Source organism: Poecilia latipinna, unplaced genomic scaffold (genome assembly GCF_001443285.1).
Source record: "Poecilia latipinna isolate Pla-1442-1.1 unplaced genomic scaffold, P_latipinna-1.0 Scaffold951, whole genome shotgun sequence".
Classification (NCBI taxonomy): domain Eukaryota; kingdom Metazoa; phylum Chordata; class Actinopteri; order Cyprinodontiformes; family Poeciliidae; genus Poecilia; species Poecilia latipinna.
The window spans coordinates 37,543-53,004 of NW_015113567.1; the positions used below are offsets into that span (position 1 = coordinate 37,543).

General features: G+C 39.1%; 2 protein-coding genes across 2 annotated transcripts in view; one reads left to right on the top strand and one right to left on the bottom strand.

Moving 5' to 3' along the window:
• Window positions 1-247: 247 nt before the first annotated feature.
• Window positions 248-6,026, bottom strand: hdac3 (histone deacetylase 3). The gene is made up of 15 exons (XM_015049569.1): window positions 5,835-6,026; window positions 4,690-4,772; window positions 4,469-4,611; window positions 4,310-4,391; window positions 3,457-3,513; window positions 3,323-3,378; window positions 3,110-3,243; window positions 2,950-3,030; window positions 2,801-2,874; window positions 2,658-2,722; window positions 2,489-2,578; window positions 2,350-2,408; window positions 1,922-2,001; window positions 867-1,024; window positions 248-777 (listed from the first exon to the last, which is right to left on the bottom strand). Exons 1-15 carry the CDS (start codon window positions 5,887-5,889, stop codon window positions 708-710), a joined length of 1,287 nt encoding a protein of 428 aa, XP_014905055.1. The 5' UTR covers window positions 5,890-6,026; the 3' UTR covers window positions 248-707.
• A 5,091-nt stretch (window positions 6,027-11,117) lies between these two features.
• The window catches only part of LOC106957947 (matrix-remodeling-associated protein 5), a 28,433-nt gene continuing 24,088 nt past the window's right edge, over window positions 11,118-15,462 (top strand). The window contains exon 1 of the mRNA XM_015049540.1: window positions 11,118-11,893. The gene's annotated coding sequence lies outside the window, so the exon portion shown is untranslated. The remainder of the gene's footprint in view (window positions 11,894-15,462) is intronic.

The window sequence follows — 15,462 nt, forward strand, 5'->3', positions numbered from 1 at the left end:
CGTCTGGCCTAAACTGTTTTGCTGAATCTACACAAGTAGCTGTTTGGTACTTGCTGTGTTCACTGAATTTCAGCGGTGTCTGGCTCAGAAAGCGCCCACTGTTACATTTTTAAATAATTTAAACTGTGTGTTTGTAGGTACTGATTGTGATATATTACAGGAGAAATTAGTAATAAAGTTTAACTCTGAGCTTCTTTTCATGTGTTGTGTCACCATCTAGTGGTGGGTGAACATATTACAAAATAAGCACAGATTCAGATTTTATTAATAAAACCAAACTATCAAAACTCACATGGGTGGATTTCAGACTGCAGGAGGGACATGATGCAAAGTTTTTCTTTTTAACTCAAAGCTGGTTACAATTTCTCATGTGAACACTTTCATCTCATGTCATTCGGGTTACACATTTTTAAAAAAGTGGCAACGTTAAACGGAAGGTCTAAAAAGGCAGAGAACAGTTGTTGGCTGGACTGGCGCCGGTCCAGCAGCGTAAATGTTGGTTCAGTTTAAAACGGCGTTTCACTTCTCAGATGATGGTTGGATGTGAACTTTGGCTTCTGAAATGCAGGAGTCTGATAGAAAACTACAAACTTTTATCACTATTACACAGAGATGAAATGAAAAAATGTCAAAGTCCATAAAAACTTCTTCCAATGATGAACAGTTTAACAGCCCATATTTCAGCTCGGTCCAAATAGCTTCTAGTCTCAGATCTCAACATCACTTTCTTTGTCGTTGTCATGGTCACCGTCGTAGAACTCATTCGTGGCTTCGGGCCTGTAGAAGTCATAAAAATCAAGATGTTTACAAAAAAAACCTCAAACATGAAGGAACCTGCTGACTCGTTGCTACAGCTGCAAACCCACCGGGTGTAGTTTTCCTCGGCTCCCCTCTCGTCGGGGTCGGGCTCGTCGTTGCGCTCGTAACTCAGCACATCGGAGGGAACGTCGTGGATCTGGACGCTCGGCGCGTGGTTCAGCATCTTCAGGTTCTCGAACACGGTCTGACGGATCTGCTCCAGGTACTGCAGCGACACGGAAACGGTGAAGACGGCTCCAACGTCGCCTCTTCAAATATTCCTTTTTCTCGCCAAATTACAAACCACTGATATGATCTGGTTTTACTAAACGATAAAGTTAAACTCCAAAACTCAGTCAGCAGAGTCGCAGCCAAAAACAGCAGATTCCAGTCAACTCCATCAATTTTTTTTTTCAAAATATTTTGAAAAATACAAAATATTTGTTTATGCTAACGAGGTAAGACCTCAAGCTCATTTCATCAGGATTACAGTTTTATCTCCGTCTTGCTCAATTATTGCAACACCAAATTTCACATTAGGATAGCAAGATTTAGAACAGATTTAAGTTTTTGGGCAATAAATGTTTAAATTAATGGATTAGTACATTAAATTAAAAATTTTGACCACTGTGCTGCCAACTGGTTCAAGATAAAAACATCACTGCTATTGACAAGGTCTGGGCGATGGCTTAAGATTAAGCCATTTTTTTTTTCCATCAGGTTTTGTCTCTGACTTTCTTGTCTCCTATAATGCAAAATGAAAGAAATTTTTTTTCCAAAAATAGAATTGAAATAAATTTCTCACCCAACTCTCGAGTGTCTTCACAGGGATGATAAACTATGATACTGATTATCAAAACCAAAACTACTACTTGCAGCAGTAGTTTATTTATTTAAAAAAAAGTTTATTGAATTAACGTGAGATTTTATTTTTTATTAAGAAATGGGGGCGAAATGCCTTGAAACAAAAAAATAAAATAAAATTTGAGAGTTTGACAAGGGTAAAACAATCCATAATTTCAACTGTGTAGGGAGAGTTTGATTTTTTAATATCTATAATTTGATATCTCACCATAAATTCAATTAAGAAACAAAAACAGTGAAAAGTGGGACAATGTTTAACCTGTCTGGAGTTCTGGTTTTCTATCCTGGTGCTGACATCAGGATGCAACGTGAAGTCAGGAGCAAAGTACTCAAAATACTCTGCAGGAGCCAAAAGGAAAATAAGAAACAACAAATTTAATGAAGCCACTTTGTCAGATTAAAAATACTTTTGAAAATAACTTTTAAACATACTTATCAGTAAGTATGTTTACTTAATGATAATATAAGTATACTTAATGATAATGTATTAAATATTCATTCTTTATTAGTCTGATATATTCTAACTCTAAATGTCATATTTTTATTACCTGTAAGTGGGAAATTGTGAAGAATCAATTTGTTTCATGTGTTTCGCTTGAACAAATGGGCTTTCTGATCATATTCTAATTCAGTAATCTACCAACAGATGGCGCTACAGATCAGAAAGTGAACTCTGAACCAGCTCACCGCTGTAAGGCAGCTCATCACTGATGGATTCCTCCAACAACAGAGACGTTTCAAAAGTCCTACATGACAGAAACCGTTTTCATCACCACAGACTTTTTCCATAAATCTGAGGATTTTGGTCTCTCTGTTCTCCACTCACCAGCAGCGAGCCACGTTCCTCACCGTGTATCCTCCTCCTCCGAGAACCAGCAGAGGGATCTTAAAACTTTTCACAAACTCCACACACTCGCTGAAAAACACAGGCAAACATTCCTCAGCGAGTCGAACGGCAGCGACGGACTCGGCGCCATTCGACTCGGCCGACTCACCCGTGTCCCCGTATGCTGAGGTTGAAGCAGCCCAGCCTGTCGCAGCCCAGAGAATCTGCTCCACACTGCAAACACAAACTACCCTAGCTTTAACAAACCCACACACACACATACACACAGATCCTCCTCAACAACAAACTGACCTGCAGGACGATGCAGGTGGGCTGGTAATAATCAACCACCTGCTTGATAACTGGCTGGAACAGCTGCCTGTAGCCTGAAACACACACCTAAATAAAGCACACGACCTTAAAGACGATGTTTGGTGTCACTGTTGGTTGTTCAGACTCACTCTGGTCGTCGATGCCGTCTCTGAGGGGGACGTTGAGGCAGTAGTAGCGGCCGCTCTCTGCTCCCACCTCGTACATGTCGCCTGCGATAAAAAAACAAATGTGGCATCGACACGCATGTGGCAAACCAAAGAAAGACAGGAACTTTAAGCGGCCGCTTACCCGTGCCGGGAAAGAAGTAGTTGCCGTATTTGTGGAAGGACACGGTCATGACGCGGTCCGTCAGGTAAAAGGCCTCCTGGACGCCGTCGCCATGGTGAATGTCAATGTCAATGTACAGGACCCTGGGGTGGTACCTGAAAGACGACGGCGAATTATAAAGGTGGGCGGCGGTAAACGTGCGGCACGGCCGACGGATAAGAAGCGGGATCGTACTTGAGGAGCTCCAGTATGCTGATGACGATGTCATTTACGTAGCAGAACCCTGAAGCCTACAAACACAGCGGAGACGTGTTGGAGTCTGACTCGCATGGACCCGGATCAACAGGGATGGGAAAGTTTGTTCTCACCTCAAACTTTTTGGCATGATGCAAACCTCCTGCCCAGTTGATGGCGATGTCACAAATCTGGAAGAAGTCAAATGAATTAGCCTTGAATTCATGTGATGGTCAAATAAGACCAGTACAACGGGGCATTAGGTCCATACTCAGAAATAATAAGAAATAAAAAAACAAAATGGTGAAGAATGTAGTCATAGTGTTGCAAGATTAAACTGGCATGAGAATAAAGTCAAAATAAAGTCAATATTACTAGAGAGTAATGACTTAAAGCTCATCTAGTGCAGACACAACACCAGTGTACATGCTACAATTAGCTAAAGCATTTTTAGCTAATGTTCCAAAGGTTTTGGCTCATTAGATACCATGTTCCTAACATTAAATTACTCTAGTGTGGGAACAGCAATGTATAAATTAAAATTAGCAAGAACTCTAATGCTAGTTAAAATCCTAACAAGTTGACTAAGATTAATTTACTCAACCTAGAATGGAAACAACAGTTTATGTGATACAAAATGCTAATGTCAGCAAGGTAACTTTAGTTTTCAAGTCTAAATTAGTCAAAAAGTAAAATTAGCTTCAATGCTATCACTATGTTGGCTTACACTTGCCTTACAGCAGTCACACAAAAAAGATAAACTTTAGTAATTAAACATCAATGTGACTTAATGAAAAGAGGAAGTGGAAGATTTGCTGACATCTAGTGGTGACATGACAGATTTCGCAGGATAAAGTTCATGGCAAAATAAAGGACAGTGATTGGACCAATGAAATGAGAGTTTTGGTTTGGTTACTAACAAAACAAGCCAGAAATAACAAGCAGTGTGTGTGTGTGTGTGTGTGTGTGTGTGTGTGTGTGTGTTACCTTGTGGTTGAGCTGCGTTGCTCCTTGTAAAGATGCTCCTGTGTATCTGGAGCAGAACTCAAACAGACCTGGAAACACGGGACTGAAACACACGGGCCAGAGCCAATCAGACGACAGGAGCAGCGACACAGAGAGCAGGTAGAGAGGCGCAGCACCCACCAGTCGTCTCCCACGTTGAACGTGTTGAGGCTCTTGGTGAAGCCCTGCATGTTGTTGGGGCTGACCTTCTGCAGGAAGTCGATGTAGTCCTCGGAGTGGAAGCGGCACATGTCGTGCTGCGAGGCTTTGTACGGCTTGAAGACCTGACCGGAGGCGGGAGACGGAACGTTACGCGGCGCGGACGCTAGAAACGTTCCACGTGAGGCTCGACGGCCGCTTACCATCATCTTCTTGTACAGGCCATAGTGCAACACCAGGCTGTGAGTCAGGGACAGACGGTGAGGCTTCATGGGGTGACCCGCACCTGGGCGAGGCACAGAGAAGGAAATTCAGATGGCAAAAAACAACAACAAAAAAAAAACTGAATAAATCTGCAAAAATTTCAATTTAAAGTTCACGAGAGAGACACTCAAGTGCTATTACCTCTCAAAAAATTTGAATATTGTGTAAAAAGTGTAATATTTCTTGCCAGGCATCTGAGAAAATTAAACCCATATTATATGCAGGATTTGTAAACTTTTCCCACAGTAAAATTCAAGCATTTCCTGAATCAAATAAAAACAATACAACTTACCTATAAAACAAAGAATCTAATCTAACACAACAATTTATTACTGTCATTAAAAATGTCAAATAGTATCCTACATTTTACAGCGAGGACAAAGTAAACATTTTTTGTTTTGAAATGTCTCTCACACACACCTGAGAAGAAAATACAAATTTAAGAAAAAATACTCCTCCAGTCTCAATGACTTTGTTTTAAATATATGAAATTAAGTAGAAATTAAATATATATTTAAAAAAAAACAGTAAGCAGCTCTCAATCTCTAAACATCTTCCTTTATTTTGTGCTAATTTCAGGAATTAATAAATTACAACGTTATGTTTTTCTGGTCTAATTGAAGCATTTTTGGTTTTCACCGTCATAAACAGAATGCACAATGCACGTTTTAATCAGCAAATGACAACAAAAAGCTCTTAGACATACTCCACAATGTTTGAATTTCTTTTGTTGCCCCTAAAGTGTGTGAGAGGAGTTATGGAAGATATGTTACTCTTTATTCTGTTGTAATATTTATTTAGCAAAAAATGTAATATTGTTCCATTGGGAATGTTTTCAGAAATATGAAAGTAACGCTATTAGGCTAATTATAGAGTTCAATTCTATGGTTGTGTTAACAGCAAGTAAAATCAGAAATGTGTACGCACAAAAGCATTTTAATGCACAGTAAACGCCGCTATTCTCAGACTTTACACTCAATAAATAAAAAGAAAACACAAAACATGCTAATAGCGGGGGTGTTAGCATGAAGCTAGGTAGCAGCATCAGCCCCATCCCGGTTCCAGGACGCGACGACTGACTGACCGTAGTGAAAGTTGCCCACATCTGGGTCATAAAAATAAGATGTCCTGTTGGTCATGATGAAGGTGATGAGTTCTGTGTTGATGTGAAGTATTACTCCTGCCTCAGCAGCTTTGACTGCCGCATCTTTCTAGCAGGTAGCAGCCAGCCGTAAACACGGTTGCGCAGGCGCAAACCCGAAGGAGAATGCGTCATCACTAGGGGACGGTGAGGACCGGAGATGGGAGGAGTTGAGGATGAGGCTTGGTGAGGTAAAAAAAACACTCTGGGACATTTATAGAGAACTGTCAGAAATTTGGAATAACTTATTCTTTAACAGTACCTCAGAATTTAAAAAGCTACACATGTAGCTTTTAATGTATTTTTGTATTTTTAATGTGTTTCACTTTTTTTGTACTTTATTTTGTTGATTGCAAAACTCTTGACTATTACCAATAATGGCAATATTTGTGGTTATTTAATTTTTTTTCACATACCATTATTCCTCTGTGTATTATTGTTTTTATTCAGTGTAATCTGCAGGTATTACTTTATGTTGCGTTAAAGATTTTTTTGTAATGCTCTTAATTCAAAATAAAGTTTGTTTTGTCGGGGGAAAAGGGTTTTGTAACACTTATTGATTGAGAGAAGGTACACAAACGTTGAGCTAAGGTTAAATTGTGGTTGTTACAGAATTAAAGATACAAAATAATTGATTTACAAGCAAAATGTATATTGTCAATTTGTACATCGTCAGTCTCTGGGACAAAGGTCCACCTAAAACATGAAGGGAAGCTTTAAATCAGCTGTGGTTTTGTAGTTGAACCACCTGCTGTGTCTTTGGGGAAAAGAAAGCAGCAGAACATTTCAGAACCAGTGATAATGGAAACCAGGCAGTTCACATGTGAAGCCAAGCAGACATATTTGCATCTTTGAGGTAGATGTAATAGATAAAACACCAACACCAAACTTTATGCATTAAACTTTATGCGTTTCAAAGGTATTCCAACTGAATGTTCCTCATCGCTTCCTGTGCCTCCATCCAGCCATCCACCTGCCCTCTGGGTTTGTGTTTTTGTTTAAAAAAAACCAACATATTTTCTCACGTGTGCGCACAGCTCCAAATTGCCTAGCCATTCAAGAGTATTACTGATACCATATTTAAAGACGTGGAAGGTGATGGAAAAAGTGCAAACTTCACAAAAAATCAAAAGAAAAACACTTTAAACTTCCAAGTCTGTTGTCAGTTGTTGTCTTGTTTTTTTGTGTTGTCTTGTCAATGAAAACAGAAAGAGAAAAACTCGAAAAGGTAAAGCAGTTTGAAAGAAAAATAAAATTATTTAATGTGAGATTACAGCACTGCAAAAAAACTAATGATACATTTATTTCAAGTCTATCATATTTTTTCTACCAAAAAAATGGAAATAAAAGTTGCTGGCGACTCACAATGCAATGTTAAAATTTTTAAAAGTGTTAACTGTACTGCATATCAATTCGTAACTGTTGATGACATTCATGAGCGAAGATGTCGGGGTGACAGACACCCAGAACAGGACGTGTGCCGACTTGCCGACTGCCTGCCTGACGCTGGAATGTCTCGTTAAACTTTTCGACTTGCTTCCTCTCCAGCCGTCCGTCTCCCCGCTCCATGATGTTTCTTCGCCTGCAGCAAGACAGCAAGGCTTCGCTGGATTCCAGCCTTTATGTATTATTTATCATAGGCCTGATAGGTGACAGCAAGTTCAACACAGGCGAGCACTGCACACAACCTGTGGGTTTTGCACGCACCTTTCATAACTAACTTTTGACTGATTCATGCAGGATTGGTCAGCTCTGATCCATATCGTCATCAGCAGGTCGGTCAAGAGAAGCTTTCTGTTTTGATTACTGTCACATAACCAACTGTTGCTGTAACCAACAAATACATTTTACAAACTTTATTTGTAAAATTACCTAATGGTTCATGTGAATGTTACTGGTTACAGCTAATGCACTGTAAAACAATGGAAGGAGGTTTAACGTGAAAACAGAGGTTCACCTACTGAAAATGCAAGTAAAGTCAACAAGAAAATTGCTTTGGTTTAAACACAGAATTTGAATTTGATCAAGTGGATTTAACAAGAGAAAGGTTCCACAAACATTATTTGTTTAAGTTCCCACATCTCATTAATCTTGAATTGCAAGTTGTTTCAAAACTTAATACTGAAATTTAAACCAAATAATTTCTTCACAATATGCAAGAAAACTGCCCTCGCCTATTGAGGCGACATTTCACTCACATTATCAAGTTAAAATAACTACGAATTTTAATTTAGAAATTCTGGATTCAACTTGCATGAACAAAATATCTGATAAATATGAATTATGCTCAGAGACATAAAGTTTAAATGGAACCTAAGCAAATTGTGGATGAAATGTGCATTTGCAGCAACATTTGCAAAAACTACACAAGACCCAGGTCAAAGTAACACACTTCCATCTCCCTCACGGTGCAATAAAATACACAAAAACCTGCTGCTAAGCATCCTGGGAAGTATTCCCTAGTCCTGTGTTTTTCTTCTTCCAGTTTTTTTTAAGTGTTAACATAAAACCCCAGTGAACTCAACTCTTGAAGATATGGTAAAATTAATAAAAAAGTTAACGCAACTTGCTACTGTAAGTTTACCTTTCACAAACTCACTCTGTTTTCTCGTAAACAGTTTTATTCACTCATTAAAAAAAAAGACAGCCAATGGTTTTCTTTGTCAAACCATTGGCTGTTTTATTCTGGTTAAATGAGGAAAATTCTCCCCTTTTTCGTGGCTTATGCTCCATGAGGAACCACTGTTATTTCTAGTCGGTCTCTACCACAGCTTACCTTATTGTGGGCGAAGCAGGCTTAAGTTAAACCGAGAGGAGCCGCAGTCCACGCACATCTAATCCAGCAGGTATGTGGAGTGGAACCTCCAGATTTACTAAGACTATAGAAAATAATCAGGACTTCTTTTCAAAGTGGGACCGCGGGATCCGTTTCTCAGCCCACGAGGTTTGAATGTGAGGTAAAGAAACAGAGGAGGTGGATTACAGCTGGACAGATCAAACACAAAGAGAAAGTTTAATATAAAGAATTGAAGGGTTCGTGAGATGGGCGCACCAAGAACAAAGGACGAAGCGGCGCTCAGGTTAAGACAGAACAACACAACTGAACCCTGACCCTTCAGCTGAGCGTCAGGTAAACACAGGGAGTGTGTGAAAACCTGCACGAAGACAAATATTCACAGAAGAAGAATACCATTGTTACTTTATCGTCTTTATGAGTTTGAAAGCCGTCGCTTTAAGAGTCCAGTCCCTTATTGTGGGCAAAGCAGGATAAAGTTAAACAGAGAGGAGCTGCAGTCCAGTCCACACAAATCTAATCCAACAGGTATGTGGAGTGGAACAGCACAGCTGTTTTTGGTAGAAATCATATTTCCAAGTGGAAAAATCATAAATTATGTGTAACAGAGTTATAGAAATCGGTCACTGATTGTGTTAACAAACTGATGGTAAATAATGTCCATGTCGTTCATCACTCTCTGAAAAGCTAAGTACGGCGGGCCGTTCCAGACAGACAAACTTTGATGTCAATTGAAGAAGTACAGAAAATTATAGATTTACGTATTTTCCGCACTATAAGGCGCACCAGATTATAAGGTGTATAGAATAGACGCTACAGTAGAGGCTAGAGATACGTTATGCACCCACTAGATGGAGCTGCATTAAAGGATGAATGTCTAAAGCCACTTTGTTGACATAAAGAATGTCAACAAAACAGTCCAAATCCAGTTGGCGAGGAGAGCCTTCTGCGACTGGGCCGGAGCGTGGCCGGATGATGGTCACCCCTCTCCGTTCGCACACAGCATGTTTGTGGAGAACATGGTGCTAAATGACCTGCAGACAACCTGATTATAGATGGTCGGTAGGTAGATAGGTCAGTCAAACTTTATTAACAAACCAGCGTTCTGACAACTATCCCAGCATGCACCGCGAGCTTCTTCTTCTACGGGCGAAAATGAAGTCGGCGGCTGCTTACCGTCATAGACATAATATATTATGTCTTATATTATGTCTATGCTTACCGTAGTTGCTAGACCTGTTGTGGCTCAATATTGGTCCATATATACGGTGCACCGGATTATAAGGTGCACCGTGCACTGTTGGCTATTGAGGAAATTGAAGGTTTTTAGGTGCGCTTTATAGTGCGGAAAATATGGTAAATGCTTTAAAATCCAAATAGACATGGAAGGAAGTGAAAAACTACCATTCTGTTGGACAGATGGATAGTAAAAAAGACAAAGACTCGACCAATAATCAGCTCCAGACTGACCTAAGAATTTAAGAAGTTACAGTACAGAAAAGAGAAATGGTGCCACATTTTACAGATTTATGAAAGCAAGATTTTTTGGGGGGGGTGTAGGGGTTGCAAACAGTTCATCAGATTACTATCAAAGCGGCAGAAGTTTACAGTAGGTAGATAATTTATGAACATTTAGCAGTTTCAATCTCAGTGTTTCAAATAAAGTTTGACTTTTTGTCAAGAATATTTTGGAGCAGTGATAAACTGGAGTTGTGTCAGTATGATGATGGTTTGTATTAGGCACTGTTAACATTCAGATCCCCTTTCTGTCACATAAAATTTAGAGAAAATACATTGAAGATTGCTGCGACAGACTGGCGACCTGTCCAGGTTGACCCCGCCTCTCGCCCCGGAACATTAGCTGGAGATAGACACCAGCAACCCTCCCAACCCCAGTAAGGGACAAGGGTGTAAAGAAAATGGATGGATGGATGGACATTGAAGATTGTGGTTCAAATGTGAGAAGATGTGAAAAAAATCTCAGGGATAGATTTCCAAGATTAGCGCCATTTTGCTACATAGAAGACATGTGGTTTTAGTTGCTAGACAAGAATGGAAGACTTTTAACATCAAACTACTGAGTCCTCGAAGTCAGAAAAAAATTAAAAATATGCACATCTACCTGCTATTGCTGTTTCTTTTTGCAAGCAAGAGCTTGTGAATCGACCCTCTCATTCTTTACAAGGTGAAGTCAACGAAATGAAACTGCGAGGCGGGGCGGACTAAATGCCCCTGTAACAAAAACCTTTTGCTCTGGGCTCGTTTCAAAGTTTGACTCTGGCTAAAGAAGAGCAGGTGAGTAACTGGAGTGTTTCAAAACCATGAGAACAAACTCAAACCTAAAAACAAGTCAAGAGTGGACAATGTGTATATTCACCCCAATACCTGGAGTGTACATTCTCCTCCTGTGTCCACATCTCCTCTGTATGGTACGGCATTGTTTCAACTTTAAGGCTTAAGGTCCGATTGTGCGGTTAAAGCCGCCTACCCCTCCTGTTTTATTCACAGCAACATTTACCCAGACAGATCAAATGAATTATTCTGACAGTCTGCCAAAGGCTCCATCGTGCGCTCGTATGCGTGTAGCCGCAGGCTCCGGCTTCAAACCTATAGATGGATTATGATAATTGACTGATCTGCATTCACCTAGTGTAACGTAACCTCTGGAGGGAGAAAAGGGGAACTGCGTGGGAGGGTTGGAAAGGTGGAAAGCATGTAAAGAGAAAACTAAGTAGGGAGGGGAAGGAAAGATCTCACACAGAAAGAAGAGGTTTAAAAAACAAGGCGGACGGTGTGGTTCTAAAGAAAGGAAACAATAAAAAGAAAAAGAGAGTGATTATATTTCCGCCGGGACAGTCTGGGAAGTGAAAGAAGAAGAGGGGCGAGATCAACAAGGGAGGCGAACGAAAGGGCGCAGGAGAGGATGGAGAGGCATTCCTGGCTGCTGGCATAAAAGCAGCGAGGAAGAAGGGAAGCAGCTAATCTGAAATCCAGATGCCACGGGGACCAGCAGAGGGTCAAGCCAATCCGCGCAAACAGAGCGCTCCATCCACTCCACACACTCTCTCCTCGCAGATCAACTTAACCAGGACAATCAGCTGGATACTTGTTGACGTCGGTGTCTCAAGTAGAACTTCGTCCATCTCAAGGAGTTTGTCGTTTTCTCTCCTTAGACAGTTTGTTTTCCATCTCCTGGAGGAATTCCCAGGTGAGTCCCATGTGAATTTTAGAATGAGGCCCTTTTAAAGGCTCCCAGATGTAGGGGCCAGCTTTACAGATGTTGTTTTCTGGCACTCTTCCTTTTATTTGCCATCTAAATTTCTATATAATTTCCAAAGTAACCTCAGTTATATACTGTAGATTCGGAATAATGTCTGTTATCATTTAGCTGCATTAAAGAGCTTTTGCTGAGAGTAAAGTATTTGTAAAAGTGATGTTTCACTTTGTAACAATGCAAAAAGACAAAATCTTACCAAGTACCTTAGTCTAGTTTCTAGTACAAATGTCTTAGTACATATGAAATACAACATAACTAACTTACAAATAACTTTTCTGCAAGAAATAGCTTGCTTTACGAAAATCATTCTTAATATTTATTTGAAAAAAATATGCTAGACTTTTTTTTACCTATAACATGGAGAAAATGTAAGTGAAGAAATCTGGCAGTGTAACTAAAAAAAATCAATATTAGGGGATTATTTACTTAAAACAAGTTCCTATATCTTGCTGAAAACTTACTTGTGAATAAGTTTGGTCTTATTCCAAGTGTGTTAAGATATTTGCACAAGAAACTAGACCAAATATAACCTGATGTGTGTTTGCAGTGTACTCAATCAATCATGCTGTCTTTCATCTGTTAACATAATCAGACAGCAGTAGGATTAGAGTGGAGCCATTAAACTAGTTGAAAAACATGCTAACAAACCACTGAAACAGCATCTAAAATCTAATTTCTACTAAGATAAAGCAGGAACAAGATCTGAGAAGTTCTGTCTCTGACCCAAACTTTTTCAGGAAATTCGTCCAGTCATGTTGTTGCCTGTGAACACTTGGGGCAAAAAAAGACGCTCTGCATAAATACAGCATTTAAAATTTATTAGACACTCTGCTATGTTTTAATGACTACAGAGGGCCAACCTCTCCTAATAACAAGCAGCAGGTAGTGGATACTTACAAAGAATGGTTGAATTTATGCTCTAATGAATGAGGATAATTACAAATGAAGCTAAAACACAAACAGTTGAAGGTTAGCTTGATAGTTTGTTGGCTTTTTGAGGTATTTACAACTAATGCCTGGAAGGAACATTCAAAAGCAATCCAATCCTTTAAAGAAATTGACTATAAAAAGTTCCTTATCCTGTGTGCCAAGTGCCAATCTATGAAGCCACTTGTAAAAAGATGCTGTCCAGCAGAGAAACAATGGAAATGCATGTGCAGCATATGATATTGTCGAGTTTCATGGAAAACATGTGGATTTCATACTGGGGTCCTCTTAAGACATGTGTTATATCTTGAAAAGAACAGCTTGGATTTGGCCGACTGTCAGCCCAACCTTCTTTATTTAAAGATGTGCTGGCTTTGTTCTGACATTCTTTAAAGAATCCAGCGGGTTCTCAGATCCATTCGTTTTTTGTTTTTTTTAATCAACTGAAACTAGAGGATCATTAGATGGAGCTCAAAGCTAAGCAAGCAGGCTCTTAAATTTATGTAACATTCATTTTTGATTTTTTTTTTTTTGTTTTGTTTTTTTTTGTGATTTCTGTGGAATTATACAACAACCTGATTGGCAAATAAAAAAATTTTTAAAAAAAAAGCTTTGGGTTTGAATTTATTGTGGATTATCTATATTCCAGAGAGGGTCAAATATATACATACAGACTCAAAGATGGATGAATGGGGAGGTGAAGAGATAGTAGCATGGTAGTATATCCTTCTAGGCAAGCAATTTTGTTCCCACAAACAAACTTAGTGTACAGTTCTAGTTGGATAGTCTCATCAGAGTTGTTAGAGTTTATTCAAATTGGATGTTTCTGGACAGGAACTCAACTTTTAGATCAACAGGATTGAGTTATTTGCCGTCCTACAAGTTTAATGTCAATCTGCTTCATCAATTTCAAAATTACTTTCGATGTATGATTGAGATTATTGTCCTGTTGGAACACCAGCTGTGAATAAGTTTTAGCCATCCAGTTGTTGAAGTTAAATAACTTGGAGACAAGCCTCTATTTTCTGTACTCCACCCATTAGAGCAAGTGGCAGCAAAAACCGATTATCAGATTATGCTACCACCACCATGCCTTTAAATTGGTACAGTAAGTTTCTTGAGTTGGAATGCTTCACCATGACTCCTTTATAGTCCTCTTGTCATTGTGCCCAAACATTTCTCCAGAAGGGGGTGCTCTTCTACACTTGTCCATGTGGGAGGCAAAAATTTTCAGACAAGTTGGCAGGTTTATATTTTGAATCATGGGGGTTTCTCTTGATCAGCACCTCTCAGTGCATGGCAATGTAAAATTTGCTTCTCTGTGGACTGATGTCAGTCGATCATTCACTTGAGCCTTCTGTTTAATTGTATAACATTGCTAAAAATTTGACATTACTGAACACGTCTCTGAACCCTGTTTTGACTGACAGATTCCAGGACATGATCAAACTAAAATAACATATTTCACCAATAATACCATCTTTCCATTGTTTGTGATTCTAATCCCACTGTAACATTTTATAAATCATGATCAAATCAAAATAAAACATCCTGCTCGTAAATCATGTTTTTTTGTTTTTGTTTTTGAGTCACATAACTGCATGTCTTTCTGGTAGTAGTTCCTTCTACAGTTATTAGCTGTCAAAGTGGGTGAGAAATTTTGACCTGACTGATATAAAAGCAACATATTCTTCATGCAAAATGACACAAGGCAGGCAACCAATAGCACAAAAGTACAAAATAAAAAAGTAGCCTAATAGGTCACTATTCTATTTGGCCAAAAAAAGGTAGAAAAAGTGCAACTTTACAAACGGAAAGATAAATTATAATGGGTGCACAGATAAAGAGTTCTGCTCCAATCAATGCTCAAGCTGTGAATGGAACTATTAATGGTCAATTTATGAACATTTATGAATGCAATAGTCAGCCTTATGTTTCTAAAGATGATCCACTAAAAAGCACCGTATAGAAAGATGTAAAGAAAAGAAATGGCTTATTACAGCTGTATTGACAATAACACACTTTGCCAGACAGACAGATATGATTTTGATACACAGGATGTCAGACTGGTTTGTGCTCCTCCTCTATAAGGAGTACACCACTTTCACCTCTGACAGACACATGTGATTTTTATGGTTCAACAAAAGTATTATTCCTATTTCCTTGGATCTCTTCACCTGTTTTCATTTGTCCTTGTATTTTTTCATTGTACTGTATTGTTTTCTCCTTCCTTCTACTCATATTTCTATCTTTACATCTTCTTGTTTCCTCCTTTTTGGGGTGCAATCCTCCTTATTTATCTCCTTATTTCCAAAATATGCTAAATTTAACCCATACCAGCTTTTCTTATAAAATGTTTCAAGATGAGAAAGACATTATCTACTGTAGGGAACATATATGAGAGGGTTTTCACCTTCACCATGAATTAGAATTAACTTTTTGCACTTGACCTCTGACTTCATGTGTATGATGCGTTCCTCATAGATAGAAGCCCAGTTCTCTTCCATCATGTGACAGAGTGATATTGTGTGTTTCAGTGGAAAAGCAACATGGATAAATTTAAAACACACAGA